A 12,470-nucleotide genomic window follows, 5' to 3' on the forward strand; every position below is an offset into this window, starting at 1 on the left:
TTAGCCAATAGAATTTCTCCAAAGGCGGGATATGTTGTTCTCTGGGAAGTGGATGTAAACAAGCTACAAGATAGTGCTACTACGTAAATGTACTTCTGATTAAAAATGTTACGTGTCCAAGATATTTACCATCATCTGTTAGGAACTGCGTGAGCATCTTTAATAGTGTATGCTCTGTCTTAAATTTGCTAACTTATTTCTGACATTTTGTTGCATAAAAAGTATAATAGTCAGCTACTAAAGCCTGCAATTTTAAAACACCAGTCCGTGCTCTTCTTTAGTTCAACTGTTTGTAATATAATTTTTATTTATCCTTTCATCAGCCCAAATTCATCACATTTAGTCGATCTATCTTTTTTTGTATTTGATTATTTAACTCAATAGTATGTATCATTTGACTGCAAGTAAAGCATAAATTATGTGACATCCCTCCTTGTGTGTGTGTGTTTAACATAAGTTACATTATCCCAAAGCACTTGTGCAATGGAAACTGCTGTTTTCCTATACCTTCTATTGATAAAATATGGTCAGCAAGTTACAATTTTGTTATTGTCATATAAGTTTAAAAAATAGATCTCTCATCTTAATGATTATTTTGGTAAATCTCAATCTGAAACTGTCAGACATTTATTCTATAATTGCAATTATTCTTTAGAATTTTGGAAGCAGGTATCAATGATGACTTTTGTTTTGATACATTCTACAAAGTAATAGACGAATTTGTGATCCTCTTTTTGGATTGTACTACTTAATAACACATTGAAGGTAATAATTCTTCTTGGGAAGTTTAGCTGAAGTAAAATAAAGCTGAAGTAGTGTCTATTACGCCCTCCTTTAGGTTTGTATTTTTTTACTTAAAATATTTGATGGCTCGCTGAATTTTATGTTCATTGAAATTTATATATATATATATATATATATATATATATATATATATATATATATATATATATATATATATATACACACACACACACACACACAGACAGTAAAATAACATGATAAACATTTATAATTAAAAAGGTGGATTAAATACATTACATATTCATTCTAATAAAAACATATCACGTGATAGATTTTTTTTTATAAATCAAGAATAATTTCAAGTAATCAATCGCTTAATTTTAATTCCTATTCTCGCCTTTCTCAACTTTAGTTTAAAACAGTAGGCACCTGTAGTTCCATTTACAACCACTAGATGTCAATGAGTTATCGCAAATGGAAATAATCACGCAGAAAGTTAAATTATAAATAGATAATTAAGTTGACAGTTACTTAGCCATATCAGAAAATATGCTGGATCATATTCGGAAATATTTGTTCTAACATTTATCTTAATGAACGCAGATTATCACACTCTTTCGCAATACAATGCTTTGTTTAAAGGCCACTCATTTCTGTTGTTCTCAAAGTCCGAGTTTCTTTGCTTGGTTCAGGGTAAATTAAACCACATGATAAGAGTGATCACCATAGTAACAATATCTCTAACTATGCTATCTGATCTGAACTGCATCCTCCCACTCGTTTTCCACCAATTACACTAATGTCTTACACTAATGTTGTGTAGAGTTATCAGCATGGAGGCTTTATTACTATGTTAATGGGTTTTCCAACCTGGAGTAAAGCAGAGTAAATACATTTTTTGAAAAAAAAAAAAAAGTATATAATTATATATTTTTATTTAGCATACATTCAGTGTAGCATACACAACAAGGTGTAGTTTTCAACATAATAATAATTTTTATAAACTGAACTATACAAGAAAAAAAAATGAAACAAAATGACAAAACACCAAGTTTTAAGTTATACTGATGGCTCCATGATATCTTACAGTTATTTAACGTGGTACTAACAACGCTAAATATAAGATCTGGGGAAAATATTAAACAAGGAAAAAAAATAGAAAATACATAGAAGAGACAGACAACACTATAAAAGAAAAAAAAAACTAACTGACAGGTTCCGACCTGTATGGCATGAACTGAAATGCTAGATCCATTTTTCATTATTAGTTGACCAAAATCTATTTGTTTTCTCTCTCCGACAGTCATTTGCATACAGTAGTTTGTTGTTTTTCCTTGGGAAATACAAGAATATAATCCTGATATTGATCTCCATTTCACACGGACCTGTTTTCTCATGAACTCCAGACAGTGAAAAATGTCATAATATTCAGAGAAACTTTCTGATTAGTCAACGTTGGTCTAGGCCAAGTACATGAACACTGTATTTCACACACAAATACAAAGGTCACAATAGCTTTCTCTCAGCTGTGTCCCGCCGGCCATGGTATTTTGCATATCAACATTAGGTTCAATGAAATTGGTAACAGCAAGGAATGCCTAGAGTGCAAGAGGCCAGGTTTAACACATAAGATAACGGTTCATCTTGAAGACTATCCTTTAAAGGAAAAGTGCAAACTTTGTGCAAGTGTAAACACATCAAGAGCAGTGAAAGGCTTAAGCAGTGACTAAAAACCCCTTCTGCCAGTTTTGGAAGAGTCCAGCTGTCCATCACTTGATTGTGCTGCTCTTTATTTTTCTCTCAGCAGGTAGAAGACCACAGCCTTGAGATAGTGACCGCAGGCACAGGCAGCTGCCACCAGCCAATGAGACTGAAAACTGGGATCTGTATTGACTACACACTTTGTGATGTCCGCCTGTAAGAGAACATAGAAAATATTGAAATATCATAATCAACATACTCAATTGTGCTGAAAAAAAAAAAAAAACTATGCAATTTCTTTTTTTTTTCTAAATTAATCTTGCAACAACAAAAGGAAAAAGGACCTGCAGTTTGCACTGAAGTGTGTATCTTTTAGGCCAAAGCCAACATTCAGTAGTCTTAACATCATACATTTCAGCATGCAGCATTACCAGGTTTGCCAAATGTTATAAAAGTTCCAAATTAGCTACACATTCAGATGATTAAAGTTCAGTTTGTTTGGAATTGAATGGATTTGGCAAACATTTTCAGTTTTTTAAGAAGCACAAAAAGAAATAATATAGTATTAAGCTTACCAAGGCTGCATTTATTAGATAAAAAATAAAATTCTATTTATTTCTGAAATGAAAACGCTGATTTTTTTTTCAGCAGCTTTTATTTCATTTATCAGTGTCTTATGGTCATTTAAAAATATGCTGATATAATGCTGAAGAAAACATTTTGTATGATTATTAATGTTGAAAACTGTTTTGCTGCTTAATCATTTTGAGAAAACAATCCTTCTTTTTTCAGTTCATAAGAAATATACATTTTTGTGATGTTTTACATGTCTTTAATGTCACTTTCGATCAATTTTTTGCATCTTTGTTAAAGTAAAAAAAAAAAAAAAAAGATGTGGCCAAACAGAAGCTAGTTGCACAATGATGATAATTTTTAAAGCATGGCTATAATTTAAGATGTGAAAAAGAAATGCAAATCAAGAGGCAACTTTACTGAAGGCAATGCGAGATGGGAACATCGCTTAATTGGGAACTGCAATTAAAAAAACAAAATGGACTTGGTGGTGTTTTTGTGTATCTGTTTGTGTGTGTGAATAAGCCCTTTATTTAGCTCCCAGGGCAATCCCACAGAACAAAACACGCAGAATGGCACGTAGACACGACTACCCACATACTCACATCAACAACAAATACCATCTACCAGTCTGGCTTTATACTCCACAGACTTTCGTTTAGTGCTCCTGATGATAAATCCTGTTTTCAGGTTGAGTTCAGTCTGTGGGTGGGTGTGCCCTGCCCATACTGGACTAAAACCAGTTGCAAGATCAGGACACTCCCAACAGGAAAACACCTTGAAAAATGTTGAGAATGATTTCGCCTGAAGCATCCATTACAACTTTTTTTTTCTTTCATGCTCTGCCTCCACCAATCATTTGAAAGGTGATCCTTTATAGGTTCTGAATGTGTTCTTTGTGTTCTCACTTCTAAGTGACAGAACATCAAACTTGTGGACCTAGATAATCATACCTAGATGTGTTCTGATTAACTTTGACATACTTCTAAGAATTATTTCTTCTATTACTCATTTTTCAACATCATTAATTACATTAAGAATTTTTATACAAATTCTGTAAAAATCTGTTTTTAAGAGAAGACTAAAATATACAGTAAAAACAAAGCAATAATATTGTGAAATTTGTTTACCACAGAAATGTTTTCATATGCCCCAAAACTATTGATTGATTGATCTCAAAAAGCTATAATCTACAAAGTCACAAAGCAGGTGTAGAAAGTTTGCTGTATATGGGTATATTGTATACAGCTTGTGATGACTCTGGTGCAGTGCCATGTTGAATCTGCCTGAACAGAGACTAATGACGTCTAATGAGCACAGACATCGCAGACAGCCACACATACCAGCACAGTTCCTCATTCAATAGCTGAACTGTGCTGTCTCTCTGAGAGAATGATCAGATTCCCACCCATAAACCGTGTGAACACTGCACGTTCTGTCTAAATACAGGAGAAAGCTGGAAAGGCAGAAGTCTGTGTTCTTTCTGGGCCTTAGCTCAGATCTATAAATACACGGCACAATGGTACTTTCAGTTAAACTTTGCCGTGTAAAAAAAAAAAAAGGTGTCACCCAAAAATGCAGATTCTCTCATTATTTGGTCAGCCTCATGTTACGGGCCTCAAATGTAGTTACACAAATGAGTCTGATAAACATAAGCCACATGACGGAAATTGACTGCTAATTGCTCTAACTGACCAATCAGAATCAAGTATCATGTATGTTTGAGCCAGGAGCATGATAAAAGCATACTTTTTTTGTTAATGAATTGTACTGAATTAATGGATTTATTGCTTACCCAGCCTCCTCTCCTCTTTAACCATGACACAAGGCTTTTGCGAACAAACTCGCCCATGCAGTCGACAATGGTGTGCACCATCGCTGGATGCCCAAGCCGAACACAGTCCACAGCCAGAGCTCCAGCCACAGCATACAGAGACACGATCTTCCCCCATGTTACACCTGTGGAGAGACAGATGTAATCCAACTGACATTCATTCAGAACACATTTAAAATGCTGCATTGCAAGATCATGTACTGTTAAATCTCTCATGTTGCCTGTTTTGTTGGACACAGGCAAAGAGGTAAAGTGTACTAATATAACTAATGCATATCAAGCATAATCAAATCATTGATTTCCACTGACAGTATATACTGTAGAAAATGTGTGTGTGCTGGTGGAACGGTGTATGAAAATCATAACAAGGTGAGTCATGAAAATTCCTGATAATCCCTCCCTATTTCTTACAGAACATTATTATTGTTATATAACTGCCAGGCAGGCCATCTGCTGGTGTGTCTGCCAGAAAGACACAAGAAACATAAAAATTTTTTTAGCAGAACAAATTCATGTTTGACTTGTGACGGCAATCTCAACATACAGTATATGTGATTCAATGTGGCTATATTATTTTGAGTGTATTTAATAGCGTAATGACTTCAATAGCAGTTGAAAAGGTACAAATGCTTTGCTTTCCCTCCATCATAAATGCATTAGAGTCATGGGTCTGAATTGAATGAAAATGCTTCCTGTGCTATCATGTTTTGATTAACAAGTGGGCATTATGATTTATTAGAGTTAATGTGATAAATGGACTCCTGGATACACTAGTCTAACTTTTAAACTTGGAATGAAACAAAAAGTAATAAAGCTGCAAACTCCCGTCTGGGAACATCAAATGGCCAGACATAAACATCAACCCAGGAACCTAATCTGAGACTAGCAAAGACAGGAAACACAAAGGCAAAAGGAAACCATACTGAGGCATATGAGAGATAAAAGTTGGTTTGTAGTTCAAGATAAAAAGAAACATTCCCTCCCTGTGTCTCTCGTCAGGGACGTCAAGTTATACAATTCAGAGGGAATATTTGATACTTTACAGCAAACTGTTTCAAATCAAATGAAGACATTTATTAAATGAATGTAAATAATTTTGTAAAATGCTTTAAAGGTTTAATAGCATCCTCTTGACAGAATCAGCTATTAAATTTAAGTAGATTAAGTTTTAGTGCACCAATGCATTAGAAAACACAATTTCTTACATTGCTAAGCCACCAAGTAAAAAAAGGAATCATTTGGATTTCTTTTCAAAATGCTATGCAAAACATCTTTTTATGCATAAAACTGCACCATTATTTATTTTAAATGATCTTAGAAATAGTCACAGTAAACCTAAACAGAAATTATCACTGAATTAACTCATTTAAAGAGCGAAAGTGAATATACATATATATTTTATATAGAATTTTTAATATGTAAAATATATTAAATATATATACACAATATATAATAGTGTGCATAGTGTGAAAACATAATATTTATTTCTATAATAAATAAATACAAAATAACTAGCCTACACGGATTTATGAAAAAGTGCAGAGTCATATGAAAAATGCTCACTTAGCTGCACTGCTTTAGGACAGGTATGTGTGCAGACAGGAGGTACAAGGGTGTCACCGGGTCCAGCAAGGAATCTTTATTGTAGCCTAGGCTGCTGCCTTGACTGACATGAGCAATTATGCTTTAATTTTTAACAAAGAATGTTTTCCTGGACACCTGAGGTGAACATGTTGCAGCACATCTTAAGAGCTGCTCAGGTTGAAAAACAGACCACGATTGACTGAACTCTAAATCTGGGAGGGCAAATAAGGGTTTGAAGTTATGAACGAAACAGAATCCCAAGGGCTTGTACTAAATATAAGCGATGTACAGTGTGCAGCAAAGGGAATGAGAACTTCCATGGTGCACAGACACTGTTTACTTTCAAGAAAATCCATATTTTATGGTGCCGAGAGAATCCTCTGGTCGAGTGCAGCACCGTTTCTCTGTATATATAATGTCAGAATGGATTCATTGTTATCCTCTCTCAAAGAAGTGTTTAAGTCACTAAAAGGGATAGATAGTTCAGCTCAGCTATGAGTTCCGGACCTCGGTATTTTTCTGAGGTGTACTTTTTGAAATAATTGCCTAATAGCATTAAATCATCCTTCTTGCTGCAGAGGATATTGCACAGCAGCAGGATTAAACTGAGCTGCCTCAGCTGTTTGTCAAGGAGACGCTCGTCACCGCTCGACAATGTCAGAACATATTTGAGATAACCAATCAAATCAAAGTAAGCGGGCTTTATGTTCACAGAAACGGCATAGTGCGAATTTCAACGTGATGCTTCAATTCAGGGCAAAGCATTGACCAACCTGTAGAGAAGATTTCTGCAGCAACGGCCAAAAAGGCATCAGAGACTATACTCTCAGATGCAATTGTGATGTTGAGCTGTCTTGCTACGTTGCGGTACACATTGGGTCGCAGGTACTCCAGCTCATCACCTAGGAGACAGAGAGATAAATGTGTTTTTATTTTCCCTTGGCTCAAAAGATCGGTTTTCTCATCACAGAAAGAACCTGTCAAGAGCCGTATTGAATAAAACCACTAATTCAGAGAAGCTTGACACAATGACAGTGCATAATTACTGCATAATTATTAGCATTGTTTGTATCTTTTCATCATTCTTTCATTTAAAACAAAAATTATATTTCTGCCATTATATTGCAATGTCTTGATGATGAAATTGTCTGTTAAAGGAAAAGTTCATCCAAAATGAAGATTTGCAGAAAATTACATTACTTGCTCTACAATGGAGTGAATGGGTGCCGTCAGAATTAGAGTACAAACAGCTGATAAAAACATCACAATCCAAAAGTAATCCACACGACCATCAATTCCATCAATTAACATCTTTTGAAGTAAAAAACTGTTAGTTTTTTTAAGAAACAAATCATTTATGCATCTTAATTTTAAACCAAGTGATGTAATATGTTAAAATCTGTTCCAATGAACAGAAACAAACTCATCTACATCTCAAATGACCTGAGGGTGTAAATATGCCTAAGTTTTCATTTTTGGCTGAATCATTGGTCTTTATGTCAGTGATTCAGGCGGGTGAGGTGTCTATGCAGGAGCTGCGTGTCTTTCAGGACAACACAGGGTTAACCTGGTTAAATGTGGGTGGGAAACCCTCAATCACTCTTGTGATAATGATCTGTATGTTTGCATGCTTTGTCCATAAAAAGCAGCTCCCCCCAGTTACACAGTGGTCTCAAATTAAACATTTTTGTAAAATTTTCCCGTTTAGGAGAAAACGAGTTCTTACAGATGAAAGTCACTCAGATGACCGTCACGTGGTATCTGTTTAGCCAACTTGTAGTGTGTCTGATCAACAGATGATGTGGGTTTAAACATCATTAATAGTCATTAAATCCATTCTTGTGAAAGGGTTCAGAACGTTCAACAGCATGAAAAGAAGAAAGAAAGGAAGTAATATGGAAGATATAGCTCAACATGGTACAAAAGGCAAAGTACTTTAGAGTGGGTGAGACACAGCCGAACCTTGCAAGAGTGTTGTAAAACTTTACGCAATCATATGGTTTGGCTTTGAGGAAGCTGAGATACATGTGTTTATTTTCACTTCTGAAAGGTCACAGGACATTCACGGATGCCTCATTTTTGCATTTATTTTGGTATGATGAACCAGGCAAGCACAGCTCACAGAAAGAATGAAAATTGACAGGAAGTTCTGAAGTTCTTAAAACAGATCCATAATATAACCTCAGTATATCAACCCACAATTCAGACAGATACAGTAGATAAGTATACAGTATGTCTGATCTTGTATTTTCCTGCTACTATATATATATATATATATATATATATATATATATATATATATATATATATATATATATATATATATATATATATAACCATTGCAATCCCCAATTATTAACCATAAATGTACACATGTGAAACCATCAGATGTCTTACCCAACCACAGAAGAACTGAAGACACCTCAGCCAGTGTTCCTCCGGATCCATGCTCTGGTTTAGACCATCCGATCCCAGCCTGATGGAGTCTGGAGTGAATGTAGTCCCTGCACAAGACTTTAGACTGAGACACGAGCTCCTTGTCCGTGGGAGAGCGATCAAACGCCTCCATGACTTCAGCCGCAAACACAGAGGAGCGGCGCAACATCTCCATGCCCTTCATGAGTGGAGGAGATCAGTTACAGTCAGATGACAACTTCCACCTTTATCGCCGTGTATGGAAGTGTTTCTTCTCCACCCTATTCTGTTTCCAAAGTCTGATGGCGCTTTAAACGATCTGCATAAAGAAAAAGAAAACTCGCGTGTTTTTACTAGAAAAGACTCGCTCTCACCTTCTGTTGGAATGAACGTGAACCCGATTAAACAGCGGAGAATCAGTGATCAGATACCTTTGCTGTTGCACGAAAGTCATTTAAATCCTCAGAAAGTCTCGAATATCGACATGTTTAATGACTCTCTCTGTAGATTTGTAAGGTGCAGGCTGCGAGCTGAAACTGCTGTCAGGAAGCAGTGCTGTCTGTCTTTATTCTGTCTGGATGGGCTGCACACATGAAGTCTCCTTCTATGGAAAAGCTCTCCGTTAAGGCGGAGATAAACTCTGTTATGGCTTTGATAGTCCGCCCTTCTAGAGCTAGTATTAAGAAGATTTGAATAATCAAAGAACAAACGTAGAAAACAAACATCTATCTATCTATCTATCTATCTATCTATCTATCTATCTATCTATCTATCTATCTATCTATCTATCTATCTATCGAGTTTGGTAACTGATTACATATAATCTGGATTATCAGATTCCAAAAAGTTAAAATAGCCTACTTGTAATTAGACTACAGCAGGGCCAGAGTGGGACTCATTTTCAGCCCTGGAGTATATCTTAGACCGACCAACTTTAGTTTATAACTGACTATTAAAATCCTGTAATTAAAAGTAGTTGTTAAGTATATAAATCTGCAATAGTGCACTGTTCTCTACCGCTTTGTAATTCATTGTATTTTCTAGAGCTTTTGTTTTGATGTATCTTCAGTAATGGAAAATAAGGGACAATTTTTTATAAACATTTTTTTTAAAGGAACTAAAGCAACCGAACAAAGGACACTCAAAATATTTACTGTACCATAATGCATGCCTGAATGCTGTTAAAAATTTCTAAGAATAGTTTTTTTTAATGCAAATGTTTTGCCTAACCTATTTATGTACAGTTATTTACAAAATAATTTTAAATGTCAAACAAAAATGTCACCGGTCTGAGCAAATTGTACCCTACCATTAGAATGTGATCGCACAAGCAGTAATTTAGGAAGTGAAAATACTGTGAAATTACATACAAATAACAAGAAATCTGAAAGCATAATGGAATGTCTATGAAAGGTCAGTCAATAAAGCATATTTTAGACAGGCACTTACATTTTTTTACTGAAATTTTATTGCAACCAGCCTATAAATGACAATGCATATTTTAATGAAAGAAAACTTTGAGAGTGTGGGCTGTTTCTGCTACTACAATTTTTACTTTAATAATGATGTCCAAGTTTAAGAATACACTAAAAGTATTTTTTTATTTATTTTTAAATGTGCCCCTTGTTTTATCTCTCTCTCTCTCTCTCTCTTTCTCTATTTAACAGCATTATCTTACAATAGTGAAAGATGTCTGGGCCTGGACTACAGTAACTTTTTTATTGATCTGATTTAATATTATTTAATAGCAACAACAAATTCATAATTTATTGATTCTACCCAATTCCTCTTTTGTTATCTTTTAAATTTTCCTTTCTAAAAAAAAGTCCTTATACAGGCCAATGCAGTCAAAGTCTTCCAGTTTTGTGAACATTCACAAAAAGGCCAGTCATTAAGTGGCTAGACAGCATTTGACCACTGGATTTACAAAACTCATTGAGGTTTAAGAAGTGTTTCAACATTGCATCAACTACTGATTTGAATCATCACTAAAAATGTCCAATCTTTAAAAGGCTTTTTGTTGTTCAAACATGTTAAAATGCACATATTAGGCTAATGTTATGTCTTATTTAAATGCAAATAATGCAGGCATTCCTAAACTTTTTTCATTTCATGTTGTTAATTATAACGAATGAAAGTTCTATCAATCTATCTATCTATCTATCTATCTATCTATCTATCTATGGAGCCGGTTAACTGATTACAGAACTATTCTCTTGTAACAAGGAAAGTTTTGTGTATAAACTGTTAGTAAAAGGTGTTTTTATGTGCATTCAGTAGTTTTTGAACAAAAAAGGGTCACGTTCCTCCAGTTCCACCCACCATCTTTGATAGAGTTGTTTTGCAAGTCTTGACTGCTTTTGCTCGAAGCGTGTCAGTTAGAATTCATTAAAGCCACCCACTTATCCGAAACAACGGCTTTCCCAAAGAAACAAATGAAACCATGATTTGTTTTGACATGTCGGGTAAATCCTCGTAAGCAGGAACATGCAAAACATATCAAGTTTCCAATGCTGAATAACTGATTCAGTGATGGAGTATAATAAAAAGGCTTATTCAAGCACAATACAGTGAACTTCCTTAAATACAGAGACAGAAAAGAACAAAAAGTACATCAAGATCAACCAGGCAGTTCTGTTCAACACAGGAACAGTTGAAAGCTGAAGTGTATCTCAGTGGCACACAATGATACAGTTCCTTTTTTCTGACCACATTTGAGGCTTCCTCTGTATCCTAATTTAAAAACTAAAATATAATATCTGACACTATGGCCTATTAAAAATAGCTTGAGACCGTTTGTCTTGTTAAAACACAACTGAATACAGACAGATGGAGCCCAGTGTGTTGGCTACTGCTGATATAGTTTACGTTTCATTCATTTCCAGGGAATAATGAGACAACTTAGAAACTAGTGATCTTCAGTAAGTTGTAACACCACACCTCTGAGGAATAATGCTTAAGTTTTCTGCAGAAACTCTACATGCCTCTGCATGCCCATCACATGACTTCTCATCGGTTTCACTCCTTCTCCATATCTGGATTTTTATAATCAAAATAGAGATACAGGATCAGAGATAAAAATAAAAACTTTTCAGTTTACAAATCAACTATTACTTTGAAGCCTGAAATAAATGTAAATAAATACATTTCTCCTGGCTTTGGACCATATTTTAACACAACACTGCTCCCTACAGGTAGAAGAAGGAAGCTACACAATAACAACAAAATCATTTCCTTAGTACACTATTTTTAAAAGAACATCCTTAACCGACTGTGATCTGCAAATATGAGACATCGTTAAACAGAAAATAAACTGAAAATACATTAACAGGAAAACAGACATAGAATCATAAAAAAAAAAAAAGATTTTATCAATATAATCTTGATGTGAGGTGAAAATGCCAGTGTTTGACATTACAAGGATTAAAGCAGAAATTTGGCCTTTACCAGTTTTGAAAGAAAAATTATACTAAAATAATGATTTAGAAATAAATATATAACCACAAGGACCACATAAGGCTTCATATTAGAAAAGGTGCCCTTAGAAAACCATTTAAATGACCTTGATTCCAACAAGAAACTTTATTAAGGCAAAACAAAGCATGAAGGACATGTAAAT

The 12,470-nt window shown here is 34.7% G+C and overlaps 1 protein-coding gene across 1 annotated transcript; it reads right to left on the reverse strand.

The window, feature by feature from the left end:
• Positions 1-1,662: 1,662 nt before the first annotated feature.
• boka (BCL2 family apoptosis regulator BOK a) lies at positions 1,663-9,552 on the reverse strand. Its single transcript, XM_052559178.1, has 5 exons — positions 9,283-9,552; positions 8,834-9,170; positions 7,210-7,338; positions 4,814-4,977; positions 1,663-2,659 (listed from the first exon to the last, which is right to left on the reverse strand). The coding sequence occupies exons 2-5, from the start codon at positions 9,054-9,056 to the stop codon at positions 2,534-2,536; spliced, it is 642 nt and encodes a 213-aa protein (XP_052415138.1). The 5' UTR covers positions 9,057-9,170; positions 9,283-9,552; the 3' UTR covers positions 1,663-2,533.
• Positions 9,553-12,470: the final 2,918 nt, after the last annotated feature.

The sequence above is a fragment of the Carassius gibelio genome, chromosome B6 (genome assembly GCF_023724105.1).
Source record: "Carassius gibelio isolate Cgi1373 ecotype wild population from Czech Republic chromosome B6, carGib1.2-hapl.c, whole genome shotgun sequence".
NCBI classification, from domain to species: domain Eukaryota; kingdom Metazoa; phylum Chordata; class Actinopteri; order Cypriniformes; family Cyprinidae; genus Carassius; species Carassius gibelio.

Excerpts from the sequence above, each read along its gene's own strand:
- boka (XM_052559178.1), bottom strand. The coding sequence starts at position 9,056 with ATGAAGGGCATGGAGATGTTGCGCCGCTCCTCTGTGTTTGCGGCTGAA. Across the intron at positions 7,339-8,833 it reads TTCAGTTCTTCTGTGGTTGG|GTGATGAGCTGGAGTACCTG; the intron begins GTAAGACATCTG and ends TCTGTCTCCTAG. Across the intron at positions 4,978-7,209 it reads TGCAGAAATCTTCTCTACAG|GTGTAACATGGGGGAAGATC; the intron begins GTTGGTCAATGC and ends GTCTCTCCACAG.